Source organism: Danaus plexippus, chromosome Z, assembly GCF_018135715.1.
Source record: "Danaus plexippus chromosome Z, MEX_DaPlex, whole genome shotgun sequence".
Taxonomy (NCBI): Eukaryota; Metazoa; Arthropoda; class Insecta; order Lepidoptera; family Nymphalidae; genus Danaus; species Danaus plexippus.
The window spans coordinates 7,189,459-7,204,394 of record NC_083559.1 but is presented as its reverse complement, the minus strand read 5'-3'; the positions used below and the strand labels follow the sequence as shown (position 1 = coordinate 7,204,394).

The window sequence follows — 14,936 nt, the reverse complement described above, 5'->3', positions numbered from 1 at the left end:
TATTATTTAATATATGAAACTACATGAGATTTGATTTTATTTGTTAAATTTCAGTTGGTAGTTGACAATTAAAATTAACGACGATAACACGTATATCTAATGTGAACTATTTTGGTTCTAATTTTTAAACAAACTATTGATAAACATTTTTATCTGCATGACCTCCCTAGAGGTGATATTCGTTTTTATTTTATAAATTGTAGTATTCGTCAGCTTTACAGAGTTGTTAATGGACAAAAAAGATGTCATGAAAAATAAAATCCGTTGCGTGACCGACACTTGACAACACACAATACAAAATCCATTAAAAATGCTAACGAAATTTATAGGAGCAATAACATTACATTCAAAAGTATCCTTTAAATTCTGTTAAGAATTAAAACATTCTATAAAGTATTCTATTCTAAGATTCTATAAAGTAAGCTTTATTGATGAAGACAGAGTTCAATAACACCATAGTGTGTTTCATTTGTTTTTTAACATTAACATCACCATAAAGTGCTTGTTTTATATTATAAGTAAAAAGTAGATGTCTTTCCACTTAACTTTAATATACATTCAATATAATTATTTCATTAACATTGTTAGAATTTTCTTTTGAACCTTATCAGGTTATAAATTATTATTTACATTATTATATCTTACAGTAATAATCAAACACATTTCTACCCTACTTCTTTATACGATAATATGTAAAAAAATCAATTTGTGGTATGTTTCTCTTAAGGCCGATTACTCCTGATACACTGATTTCCTGAAATTGAGTCAAAATTTTAATATTTGCCAAGTATATTGAGTGTATGGAGATTTGGAGACACGGAAGTAATACGCAAATCACTATTTTGAACTTCGAACAATTTTTTAACACACACACACACAACTTCCATGTACCACAATCTCTCACCTTACCTTACATTATATAACAGAACTATTCAAATATTATTGATATAAGAAATAATCAGAACAGGTCGTTAAATGTGTAATTGCACTTTACAATTAATCTAATGCTTTGCAATTAAATCTGTTTTCCCATGATATTGCATTGTAACTAGATTCGCATTTTATATAGCTGGAGGTGTAAAGCGACCTGCGTCGTTTCACCCCTTTTGACAGCCCACCTCTGCGCAGCTTTTCACCCTAATTAGTGTCACATCTGAGGAAAAACAAAGTAACCCATAGAATACTATTTCTGAGCAAATCCAGTCTGATCCATTGATAAAAAAATATCTCTTTTATTTTATTAATTGATATAATGTTTTATTAATAGGAGTAATAACAACATGTCAAAATATTTGATATAATAAATAATGTCATAAAATAGTACTAAGGTAGACGTTCTACTTGATAATTTTATTGCTAACGCTAATCGTTATTTCCACGAATTGTGAGAATGAAAGTGAAAAATTACCAATTTTTGTACTCATGTAAATTACACTACAATTATGGTAGTGAGCTCATGTACTGATGTTGGTGCCTGATAATTAAAGTAAACTGCTATAGAGCATTTTCCCAACAGACTGCCATCACGCAATACAAGGTAACCCTAGTTATTGTCAACTGGCGGACGTAGTCGGTCCATCACCATGGATGCCAAGGTAACGTTGCATTTTGCTCATACATTTTTACCGTTGCCATCTCTTAATTATTTTTAGAGCTGTCTAAAGATTCTTTTACTTTGAATTTTTATTTTCTCTTCAAAATCACGTTTTTAAATCAAATAATCAACACAATTTAATATTACTTTTTACCATTTTCTTTTCCTTTTTATGTTTAGCCAAAAATAATAATTTTCAATAACTATTTTCAATGTTTTTTACTATATATGGACTTTCTCAAACTTATGGTGATATTGCACATATTTTTATTACGATAAAGTCTCTATATTTTAAGTAAGTAAAAGTTATTATTCTGGTAAAAAAAACATGAGATCACAATTATATGCAACCAAATTTTCAACGACTAGCTTTAAAAGGTCAACTTTAATAGAAGATATAAATAAATATCCGTATTATTTGACGAGTATAACATCCGGAGCATATGACATACTTCCTTTATCTTAAAAAACAACAGTTTGTGATAATACTCATTCGTAATAACGTAAAAAAATACACGATAAAAAAAATAAGTTCAAATTAATTATTAATTTGTTGTTACAGCTACATGTTTATAAGGTTTTTGAAGTAGTAAAGGATATGTTTCTCATAATAATTTAACAATCTAAGTAAGATGCAGGAAATTACGTTCTTATCTAGAAAGATGTTCAAATTATTTTATATAATATATTTGCTTTAAACAAATAAATGTAGGGGCCATGTAGACTTTAAGAACACAACTATTAGTCATTCCTGTAATATTTTCAAAACAATTAAGAGAAATTATGTTGCTATATTCCAATTAAACAAAAAGGAAAAAGTTAAAATTTGATAATATTGTTTTTTTTTTCACTAAACTATAATAAATATTATTATTTAGGTGAAGGAGAAAGGAATTCTTAAGCTGGAACCGAGACAGCGCACCGAAATCAAATTAGAATTAACGCCACAGGTTAGTGTCATGTTCTTGTTTTTCATTATTTTAACGAAAATATAAGGTAGTAAAATACAAACTTATAACATAAAATGAATTCAAGTCCAATTTTCGTATTGAGGGTACGCAATTGTTGCTCAATTATCTTATATTTAGATGCTCTCGTGATGTTTTGATAGGTCATCAATTTTAGTCAGGTTTTGGTTTCCGCAATGGAATTTAGACATACTAATCAGACAATATTCAGCCATATGTTTCCATAAAACTACTTCATTGAAAGTCTTATTGAATGCCGGTTAACTTAAAGATTACTAACTTACCGTTTGATGAAATGGATTTAATTTAGAAAGAAAGGTAAATATCATAGTAAGAAAAGTTGTATTTGAATACCAAATGTTTAACATTCTCTTCATTAAAATTTGAATGAGACTTTGTACTTTAATTAAACAGAGACACATTATAAATAATAATTTCTCTAAACCAAAAAAATTTTTAAATAGTTACATTCGAATCAAAGTAAGTTAAAAAAAAATCATTTTTGTAAGTAATGAAAACAAAACCAAATATTTTGTAATATGTAATATCTTCTAAGTTTTATTTTATTTAATAAGTCTACGTTTTTTATATAACATCAGATTTTTCTTTTAATTACAATTACAATGTTTATATTATAACAAATATAGACAAGAATTTTGAATTAGTTATCCACTTTTTTTGTGTCCCAAGAAATAAATATTGAAGGAAATTTACTAAACAATAGGTATCTAATTTGATAGAAATAACATATTTCACAAATGTTGAAATGAGATGATCTTGAAAAGTCTACAATATATTAAGATTAGCAAACCTTATATAAGAGACAGGCAATAATTTCCGATTTTATAAATTTATTAAAAAAAAATTAAGAATATTAGCAGTTTACATTTAAATACCTATACAATACAGATAAGAAATAAAAAGTCATTAAATAGTAAATTAGTAATACGTTTAACACTAGTAATACAATATAAAAGTTACACGTTGCTTACATATTTTTAAATAGTAGTTTTAAATTATATTTTCCCCCACCTTCCAACTGGTGGAATGGCAGTGGAGCAATATCCTGTTGAGATTAAAAAAAAATAGACAATTAAACTATTAACTTATAAAAGATATAAAAAATATATATTAGTAGAAATGAGTTACGCTAAAAACGGGATATATTCATAATTTTTATGTTAACTGTGTCATCAATGAAATGTGCGGCTAAAATTAATTTACACCTCAAATAATCTTTCTCCTGTCGTATGATACATTTCGTTATTAAAATAATGAATATGTGTATCATAGTAATTGAGCTTTCTGAAATAAAATCGCTCCGTAATTATGCTACTACAAAATAAAGGTTGGGAACTTCATTAATGGAATGAGCGGTCAGGGTTGGAGATCGTGTTACAAAAAATTTGATTTACCAACCTTTTCATTACACCTTTTGATTTTGACTCGACCAATTAGACTGGGCGCAGTTACTTTTTTACTTAAAATTATATGTATTATTTGGCTTGGTGTAATTATTTAGAGAAACTATTAATATTACCTACCTGATGTAATGAATAGAAATGTTTATAAAATCCAAAATATTTCATAATTTTTTTTTTAAATTTTACATAGTGTTTGCAGTACACGGCATACAATAACTTTAAATAATGTTTATTTTATTTAAAACTCTTAAATTGGAAATATCTGAATAAAAAATAAATATTTAGGCCATTTATCATTCACGAAGTCATAGTTAGATTCTTTTTTTAAGGCTATGTGTTAGTATAATACATATGTAAATTATTGGATAAGAACCTATAATAAAAACTTTAAATGAGTAGAACTATTTATATATAATTATTAGACTTATGGATAAAAAAAAAAACCCATATTTATGCAATAAATATAAAAACAGTTTTGTGTGAAAAAAGTCTTTTAAATGTGCATAAATTGGGATCAAATGTTTAGTTAAAATTTTATGTGAGTTGTATTTTCTTAATTCAAAATATCCTATTTTACACATAACGCACAAAATTCAGTACAACCCTGTATGGATTTGTTAATAAGTAGAAGCGATTGGTCGCTTTTTGTCAGCCGAAGACTGACTGCTTTCTGACACGGCACTTGTCAGGGATTTAATAAAAAAAAGTTTTAATATCTATCTAATTTAAATTAATGGTTAACTTAACGTTTTTAATGTTTGAAATAATAACATTTTATAAAAACTTTAAGAATTCTACATTAGGTTTTTTTTGTACCTATTGCATTTTGTAATATTATAATGTAAGAAAAAATCTCCGACGCAAAGCAATAATAGGTTTTGGTCGTAATCCAATAAATTATACCACACCTCACAATAATGGCCAAAGAATAGTTCTAATTTTTTCTTTGGTAAAGCTCACCTTACACTAAAAAAAATTAAAAACTGAGATTATTCGATATAATTAAATACCTCTGACAGTATTTTTTAAACAATTTTACTTTATCTCACACTTAAAACTAATTTGTGTATTCTAATTATAATCAAAACTTGATTACTTTTATTAATAAATTAATTACTTTTATTAAATATTTCCAGGTACGTCTTGTTTTGAATTATGTTAAAAATCATTTAGGAATTCCATACAATATAACAGTTTCTTAATAAAACTTAAAATGCCAGTGTTATATGGTAAATACTTTTTGTACAACGAGCGTGTAGTGTGATCGTTACGAGGCACAGTGTCGAATAGCGATGCTTCGGAAAATGAATGAGCAGTGTAATAAATCGTTTAATTAATTGCCTCCTGACGAACTTTATTTCTTCTACTGACTGCCGATACCAACAGTCCGACTGTTACCCTCAGATAGCGAAGTAGCTTTCTCTCGACCCCTGGTCAGATTATTCTACAGTCAACGGTCAGTCCTGGAATTTATCTATTTTCCTTTATGCTGATTTGTTTTATGGTGAATCAATTTTTTAAGACAATGAAAAAAAAATAATGGTTTCTGTTATAGTGAAATATTTTTTTCAAAACCTAACAATAAATACACATTTGTCCCTTATGAAGTGTGCTTTTATTTTTAAAAGTTAGTGTTATTACTAAATCACTATTTGACAAAAGTGCAAATAGAAATACCGGAAATTAAAACACTCCTCTGTAATAACGTTCCATTTATTAAGTATATTGCAGTCGTTTATTCATTTACAGAACTCGACAAACTAAAGACGTATAAAAAATGTCGACCAAACGTGTTACTAGCTTACAAATTTTTATTCCAAATAAAATGTATAATTTAGAAGTTTATTTTCACTGCTTAACTTTTCTGATATGAAGTAACTTAGTTAGACTATACAGAGGTGAGAGGATTTAACAATATCAAAATATCCATTTAATACTAGGGCTCCTATGACCGCCCTCCTGGTTCACCGCAACCGTCCGTTGATCGATGGTCAGTCACCTGGGCGGACCCTGGCAGTATGACTTCTTCGGGTGTCAATCTTTTTCACCTACCTGCCGACACACCAGCTAGTAATGAAGTCAAATTTTCGCCAACAGCGGCAGGTAACCGCATGAAATCTATAATTTTTAATGCTTTATTGGCCAAAAATTAATAAAAAATTTATATCTCTATATCCAGATGGCTCTGAAGATGAAGATTACTCAAGTTTGAGTGCCGTTCTGAAGCAACGTCGAGCTAGTGTGCGTCGATCTCGTAAGGGTCGGTCAAGACGCCCATCTTCTCCATTCTTGCCAGACGAAAATCGTTCAAGAAGAAGATCCTCCGTTTTTACTACCAGTTCTGGAGAGTGAGTACATATTCTCTTATAAAAATTATGATTATATATTTGTTCCTCTATCAATAAAAAGAAAATCGTATTATTTTTTTTTTGCGAAGATTATTCTCTAAAGCTAATACAAATTTCGATCCAATATAACTTGGTTTTTTCATTATCACACTCTAATATAAGGAAAAATAAAATAATCATTTATTATAATTCTTAGTGTTAGAATGCAGTAAGGCTCCAAAGCAAAAGCATTTTTGTGCAGAAGTATGTGCCATATATTCTGAACGACCAAAATGAAATGGAAAAATTACTGTAAACCAGACTTTTAAAAGCATCTAAAAATCATGCTGAAGTATGAAACCCAAATCAGATTTTTCATAGTCATTCCAAAAACAGACATACAAAAACAAGCCTGCTAACTTCTTGCACCACGTTATTTGTAAAGGTTATAATTTATAACTTCTAAATTAATACCTACACAGTAAACACAGAAAGTAAAAATGATTTTTGTGTTATTCATGTACAAAAATATATACAGTACCACATTATAGATCGATAACACCCCACAATGTTGACAAAAATTACCTCCTTTTCTTTAATTCGTATAAAGTATCAGAAATATAATTGTCTTAAATTGTATACACCTTACTTTAAGGCAACAATCAATCATATCTCCAGAGAAATTGGGTTGCTGAAGAGTTGTTGCAATTTAACCTAAATAAAAATAAATGTATGTAATATCTGAATAAACAATTAGTTTCCAAGCTCTTAAAACGTAAAACGCAGGTTGAAAAAACTAATTTTATTTAAAAATATTTAACCTAATATATCTAGCATATAATAATCACATTTCTTAGGTGACCTAGGGCAAATTAGAGTGATTTTTCAGTTGACAATAACAATTTGCAAGAAATAAATTGTCTATGAAGCATTCATTACGAGTTAACATTACATAGAAACGTACTAGTTAACATTACATAGGAATGTAATGTTAACTAGTAATGAACTCCTGTTCTAGAGAACCATAGTGAATCACTCAAAATGTTTGTGTTTATTTAACACAGTTTCTCTACAATAACTTGGACTGTGTCAATACCCATGTTTATCAATACTTGTAATATATAAACATAGATCTATTAACAGATCTCTTCTTCTTGGCTCAATCAGTAAGTTACCTTTAAATGCTAAATCTAATAACATCTTATTTGATACAATGTCTACTATAAAAACGAAATTTAGATTTACGATTTTGTATAAATGTATTTTTTCCAATTTTTACGCAAAAACAAAATAATCGTTTAAAAATGTAACATTTGATGATAAGCTATTACATTATTCTTACCATTAAATTCCCAAAAAATGCAATATAAAAATATTAACTCACCCTAACTTTTAACGTCTTCATTAAAAGTTTTAAAGGCGTAGCATAAATTATTGCGGGATAAATAAATCATTCCAAAAGATGGTAAAGAAACACAATAGGAACAAAGAGTGTGTCATGTGTTCATAGAAGCATTAGAAAATAGATAAGTTGTTTTATGTTTTTAAACGTTTAATTGGTTTACTAAAAATAAGTTCAGAACAAAAGGATTTTATCTATAGTTAGAAAGTTATTCCACAACTATTCGGTGCCTCTAACTAGTTATTCAGGTAGGCAAATTGTGATAGTTCCCTTCTGCGCCTAACAAGTTCTAATTATATAATATTTTTGGGTGAATTCTTAAAACATTTAACTGTGTTACAAACGTACCTACTTATACTAACGCAATTCACTCATAATTGAAAAAACATATGTTTATAAATATAAATACATATATATATGTGCAACCAAACATCGATTTCTTTTGATAGGTTCTTATTCCTCTACTTTCTGCTTATGGTTTCTCTTCAACAGCACTGCTATATCCATTGATGAGCAACCAGTTGTTACCCAGGAACAAATTTTTGAAAACATACATCTTCACAAGGAAGTTCTTGGTTCAGTCAAACAACAACCACTTGGAATGAGAAGGAAATTAAAAATTGTTCATCAGGTAATATATTTATGAAACGCCTTTAAAGTAGTTAGGACTACTCTATTTTAACCATAAATATTTAACAGGCAAAAGGTTATGTTAAACGACATGAAGGACAACTGCAAGAAAGACTTGCTCAATCCAAAAGTACGAGAGACATCTATGCGAGGTTTAATATACTTCTAGCAAGTGTAAGTTTAGAATACAAAAGAAATTCTCGTAGCAAAACAAAATATGTTATAATAATGAAGTGCTCTTATTCTCAATAGAAATGGCAACAAATGAAAAGGGAAGCTGCAAATACATCAAATCTACTCATTCCTTGGGAATTGCGCATAAAAGAAATTGAGTCGCATTTTGGCTCTGTCGTTGCATCTTATTTTACATTTTTGAGATGGCTGTTCTGGGTGAACTTAGTCATTGGTTTTATATTGCTCGTATTTGTAATAATACCTGAGGTACGGTTGGTTAATATGTTAGAGAAAAGTAATTATTGTGTCACAGATATCCATTTTGACTTAGTCATATCATAAATATTTTATTACTTTTACACTTAGAGCTTATTTTAAAATTTAATTCTTTATAATATTCTAGTACCTTACGGCAAATCCTCTTCAAGACGGAGAAAGAAAAATTATTATGGACGATGAGTATCGTAATGCAACAAATTTATTAACGCTTTGGGAATTCGAAGGTGTCCTTAAATACTCTCCTATATTTTATGGCTACTATAGCAACGTGGAACGAGACCAATATAGAATGCCACTCGCTTATTTTCTCACTGGTTTGGTCGTGTACATTTATAGTTTTGTCGCCATATTAAGAAAGTAAAATATTATTTCATTTCTTAAACTGTTTATTACTTTGACAGCAACATTTTGAAATACTACATTCATTTCAGAATGGCTGAAAACTCTCGAATGTCTAAGTTGTCGGAAAAAGAAGATGAATGTATTTTTTCTTGGAAGCTTTTTACTGGTTGGGACTTTATGATAGGTAATGCTGAAACCGCACATAATCGTATTGCATCAGTTATATTAGGATTCAAGGAAGCTCTTCTAGAAGAAGCCGAAAAGAAAAAGAACTTAAGAAAGTGCGATTCAATAAAGCTCATAAAAATTATAAATATTTTTTTGACAAATCAGTAATTTAATTGTTATTTTCAGTTGGCGAATAATATCCTTGAGAGCAGTCGTAAACATCTGCGTTATTATTCTTTTGGCGGTTTCAGCGTATGCCGTTGTGACAGTAGTGTATCGTTCAGACGATAACGCTAAGATACGCAGTTGGTGGCGTGAAAATGAAACCACTATAGTGGTTACTGTAATTTCAATTACATTTCCATTGTTATTTGAACTTCTTGGTCTTTTGGAACACTATCATCCAAGAAAACAACTCAGATTGCAACTAGCCAGGTAAACTTTTGTCCTCTATACCTATAATAATTCTATACAACAAACTTAATAAAAATAACGAAAAATTACTTTTTAATTTTTTTCAGAATTATGCTTCTTAATTTACTTAACTTATATTCACTTATATTTGCCTTATTTAGTAAGATTGAGGGCATGAGTAAAGAATTAATTTCATTACAACCAACTTTAAACTTGAATGCCACATTTTTTTCTGAAAATACTTTAAATATGAGCGAAACTCTAATAGGCACCTTACCAATAACATGTTTTGAAATAGCCGTTCCCTGTTTACCATGTCATATGTTAACTGTGCCAATTGATTTTACAAGCACAAATTCTAGTGTAAATGGAAAACGGAAAAAAATACCATTCGCCACAGGGAATACACCGACCTTTTTAAATATTTTACCGTTTACTAAAAAAGATGATAGGAAACACAACAAACCGAGGAGCGTATCTTTTTCAATAAATGCGAGAAGAGGAAAAAAAGATGTTGGTAAAGAAAATGAAGCAAATGTTGAAATAGCTAAAGAATTGGAAAAACTCAGAAATATTAGTAGATTTTCCGGTGTATTGGAATCTAATGAGAGCTTAGAAGTGGATGATAGTGATTCCGATGAAAATTATGATTTATATTCTGCACGGAAAATCGACATCACGTCGGAAGCTTATACTAACACCGAGAGTAATTTTTATACATCAAACTCGACCGCTTTTTCTTTTGATTACTCTGATTCATCTGCGGTGTACGAGGGTTTTATTAATGACAATATTTCAACTCAATCAAATAATATAAATTGGACAGATATCACTATACCTGATTATGTCTATGAAATAGATACCAGTGCCACTACAGAATCTGAAACAAATACAGCTAGTTCAAGTAATGAATATACGACTGTTTACACAGAAGAAACGACATATGTGTCTGAAGTAAATACAGAGAGCTCCTCCTCCTCCTATTTTCCTTTAACCGACGAATCAAATTATATTACAAATAAATTATATGACATAACAGTAGAAAACGAAATAAAATCTAGCCCAGAGATTTCTCAACAAGATATTACCACAGAAATGTCCTCGTATTATATATCGTCAGAAGATATGTTTACATCTACTACTAATTTACCAAGTACTTTTGAATATGTATATGTTTGCCCAAATATAAGTTTTAATTGTTCAGTAAGCTGTGGCGATAAAAATGTAACTCAAATTTTCTTCATGTCAAATTGCTCTGTTGTCAATGTTAAATGCTACATAACAAAATGTAATACATTACAAATGAGTACTGGTGCATATAATCACAACAAAACTAACGTCACAGTTTATGACACCGTATTTTTTGATAAATATCATAGAAAAATGTATAACTTGACCATGGGTACAAGAAAAAAATTATTGAAACTTTGTTGGGAAACCATGTTTGGTCAGGAATTGGTGAAATTAACAATGATGGATCTTGTAAGTAAAATTGTTAATCCTTAATGAAATTTAATAATAAAACGTTAACATTGTTAGCTAAGATATCCTTATCCTGTTTCAGGTTTTTGTTTTGTTAGGAACTTTATTTACAGATTTTTTCCGGGCATTATTTGTCAGATATATGAATAGATGTTGGTGTTGGGATTTGGAAAAGAAATGTCCTGAATATGGAGACTTTAAAATAGCCGAAAACATCTTACATCTTATTAACAATCAAGGGATGGTTTGGATGGGAATGTTTTTTTCGCCAGGACTCGTTGTATTGAATGTTGTAAAACTGATGATAATGATGTATTTAAGATCGTGGGCAGTCATGACCTGCAACGTACCACATGAAGTAGTGTTTAGAGTATCTAAGAGTAACAATTTTTATTTAGCATTGTTATTGACAATGTTATTTCTTTGCGTTCTACCAGTTGGCTATACCATTGTTTGGGTAACACCATCATGGCACTGTGGTCCTTTTTCAGAATATGACAAGATTTACAAGATATTGACAAATAATATCTATAAAATTTTACCAACCAGTCTTAATTTTACATTGGAGTATATTGCTTCGCCAGCAATAGTCATACCGTTGCTAGTTTTGTTAATATTAATTATTTACTACTTAACATCGTTGACCAATTCTCTAAGAGAAGCTAATAATGATTTAAAAGTAAGTAAAAATTTATTATTTATGAGATGGAATGTAAGACAAAGTATTTAATTATGAATTGTTTTTAGATTCAACTAAGAAGAGAACGCACTGAAGAACGTAGAAAGATGTTTCAATTAGCAGATACAAGAAGAAGGGGAGGATCTTCGTCAATAGACAACACACCTTTTTCAAGATGGAAAAAAGCTTTACCTTCTCTTCCTGTATCAAAATCAATCGATTCTGATGATAGAAAAACCACAAGTGATATTACTAAAGAACCTGCCAAAAAAACAATGAAAAAGAAAGGTAAAAACATATTTAATTTAATATTTATGTTGCTTTCGGAATTAAAAAGTGTTTTTTGCCCCAGGTGGAATATTTGCCAAAATTGTTAGCTTAGCAATCGATAGAAAAACTAACGAGGTAACTATCAGTGATACCTCACCAATCCCAAAAAATATTGAAGAAGAAACGGATAGCGATTTTCATGAGGTACTACCAAGAGAAATTTTAAACATGAACGATATGGATGTGTCTATAAAGGTTGAAAGTAAAAGGAAAACAATCGTGGATTTTAAAACTGAGGGAAATATAGATAAAGACCAATTTAATACTTATGATAATCTAAAAAAAACAGAGTCACTTCCAGAAAATGGAGTTGGCCTAGAAGAAAAAAATAACGATAAAAGAAAAGCAAGTCTCAGTGGTTCCGAAAGACATAAATTTAATTCTAGCAAACAATCTAAGCAAAATGATTCATTGGGGTCGGCTATACCAGTTATAACAATTAGCAATACAGAAAGCGATGACGAAGTATTGCAACCTCCAAATATAACTAATACCCAACATGAAATGAAAATACAGCACAGTAATAAAGGGGAAAAGGTGAAAGGTCACCTAAAAAGAAATAAAAAATGTTCCGATCTTAAATCCTTAAAACGTCAAAGTAGTGTCGATAGTATAAATGAAAACAAAAGTCCAAAGGAAAAGGATAATGAAAGCGCTGGACACAAGTATCAATATTCACTTTAATAAAATTTCTGAAGATTTTATAGTAACAAAATAGTTATCATCAATTAATTAGCTCAACTTATTTTTAGAACAACTAAGGTTTACAATTTTAGAGGATAGTTACTAACTTAGTAAAAGAAACTAAAAATAAGAATTTTTAAAAATTAAACTGTAAAACTATGTAGTTTTTATGTAGAAATTTCATATAGCATAAAGCCAACGCCTAAGAAATATTAAGAAATATTAAATGTCACTTTCACTATGGAAATTGTCATTCCAATATTTTTTTCTACTATTTTTATAAGTCTTTGGCAAACAATATTAGGTTCATTGTTGTCACGACTAAAAAATCGTTATGAATATCTACCAGAAGAAATAAACGCTGACTTAACAACGGAAGCTTTATATGATTTCGAATTCATAAGTGTAAGCCCTGAAGAAAGAGTTGAACGTTTTTTACATACAAATGAAGGCTTGGAAAATGTACAGTATGATAAGGAAACTCAAACTAATGAGTTTGAGACCACAAATTATATGAAAAATCCAGTAACCAATAATGACTTCCTATATAACACAAATTACATTTCAACTGATCCTTTCTTTATTTCGAGAGCGACAATCGCCTCTACTTTTGAATCAAGAGTAACCTCTATTAAAACTAGAAGGACTTTTCCAACTCATTTTCCTACATTACAAAAAAGCAAAAACAAGGTATTGGGTAAGCATTTTTGACTTCTATTTACCTATGTAGTGAATAAATTTAATGATGTACAGAATATGCATATCAATATTATATAATATTACATTCGGTTCGATTCCATTCAATCCATTCCATTAATATTTAAGCTATGAAATTACCTCTAGGGTAACCAGAAAGAAACCGTACAATAAAACGATATTTAAAAACAAATTATGAACTGTTAAAGATGTATTAATGGATAAAAGTGTTAATATAATTTAATTGATTCCTGATTCTTACAGATTTTTTTAAGACTATAACAGTTACCTCTTTCACAAGAATTCCTACTCGAAGTAAGCAAACGTTACCCTTTTATTTAAAAAGCAACCAAGAGCAACATAAACAGGAAGCTTTTAAAAATGATTTTACTGCTTCTAACTGGTGGAAAACTTCAGATGGCGTATCTACATCCGAAAACCTTACCAATATAACTAGTACGACAAAATCGCTTTTTACAATGAGTATCATAAGGCGGAAAAAGAAAAAACCGTCGTCTCTTTATAGACCGAAACAAAAGGCTTCATGTTATTATTGTGGTTTAGATGTTGGGAATCTTTCGACGCCATATTGTTATGATGTATTTGGAAATAGTGACAATAGGCTTCATCGACTACGAAATCGTCTGAAAATAAAATGTTTTCGAGGAACATCAAAACCCAAACTAGGGAACAAGTATTACAGCCCAGACTTTATTGGCGGGTGTTATAAAAGATACCTTGACATTGGCACTACGTATAATGAGAGAGGATGTCGCAAAAGCCCTCCTGAGACTGGAAACTCTTACGCTTCAGTACGATTAGCAAAGTTGGAGATATTACTTGATAACATTGAAGATGGTTGTGTCGCCAGTCCCCATGCATCGCTGACTCCATTTAGTCGCCCAATTTCTTTGTATGTTCGATATCATGTTTGTGTATGCAACACGAGATATTGTAATCATGCAAGTAATACAAACTGCTTATTTTTCCATTATTTGCTATTTTTGTCTTTAATAATATACAATTTAAAACACATTTATTAAATTAGTTTGATTTAATTTCATGTTTGTGTAAGTATGCATATTTATCTTTTATATTTATTATATTTTCAATTCGTTCATAATCTAACATAAAACTGAGAGCCCTGATGGTTATTGTTACATTTGTTCGATGCTGTTTATTATATACATATGTCTTGCATTATCCCAGGAATAAGCCTTTTTGGGGTAAACGATATTTTTGTGGAACCTCGATGGTTAATAAATTTTAATGACAAGCAGCTCATAGTTTAAATGTATAAACCAACAAACCCATTCACATTTAAAATATTTGTTGTTATAACA

General features: G+C 29.5%; 1 protein-coding gene across 1 annotated transcript; it reads left to right on the top strand.

The window, feature by feature from the left end:
- Window positions 1-1,575: 1,575 nt before the first annotated feature.
- LOC116777916 (transmembrane channel-like protein) lies at window positions 1,576-14,622 on the top strand. The gene is made up of 15 exons (XM_032671722.2): window positions 1,576-1,595; window positions 2,473-2,544; window positions 5,927-6,089; window positions 6,166-6,334; window positions 8,208-8,346; window positions 8,415-8,519; window positions 8,598-8,786; window positions 8,923-9,155; window positions 9,230-9,421; window positions 9,495-9,743; window positions 9,830-11,204; window positions 11,287-11,883; window positions 11,952-12,171; window positions 12,236-13,594; window positions 13,858-14,622. The coding sequence occupies exons 1-14, from the start codon at window positions 1,584-1,586 to the stop codon at window positions 12,895-12,897; spliced, it is 4,377 nt and encodes a 1,458-aa protein (XP_032527613.2). The 5' UTR covers window positions 1,576-1,583; the 3' UTR covers window positions 12,898-13,594; window positions 13,858-14,622.
- The last annotated feature ends 314 nt before the right edge of the window (window positions 14,623-14,936 follow it).

Coding starts and splice junctions, on each gene's coding strand:
- LOC116777916 (XM_032671722.2), top strand. Junction 9,422..9,494: donor AAGAAAAAGAACTTAAGAAA/GTGCGATTCAAT, acceptor TGTTATTTTCAG/TTGGCGAATAATATCCTTGA. Junction 12,172..12,235: donor AAAAACAATGAAAAAGAAAG/GTAAAAACATAT, acceptor TTTTTGCCCCAG/GTGGAATATTTGCCAAAATT.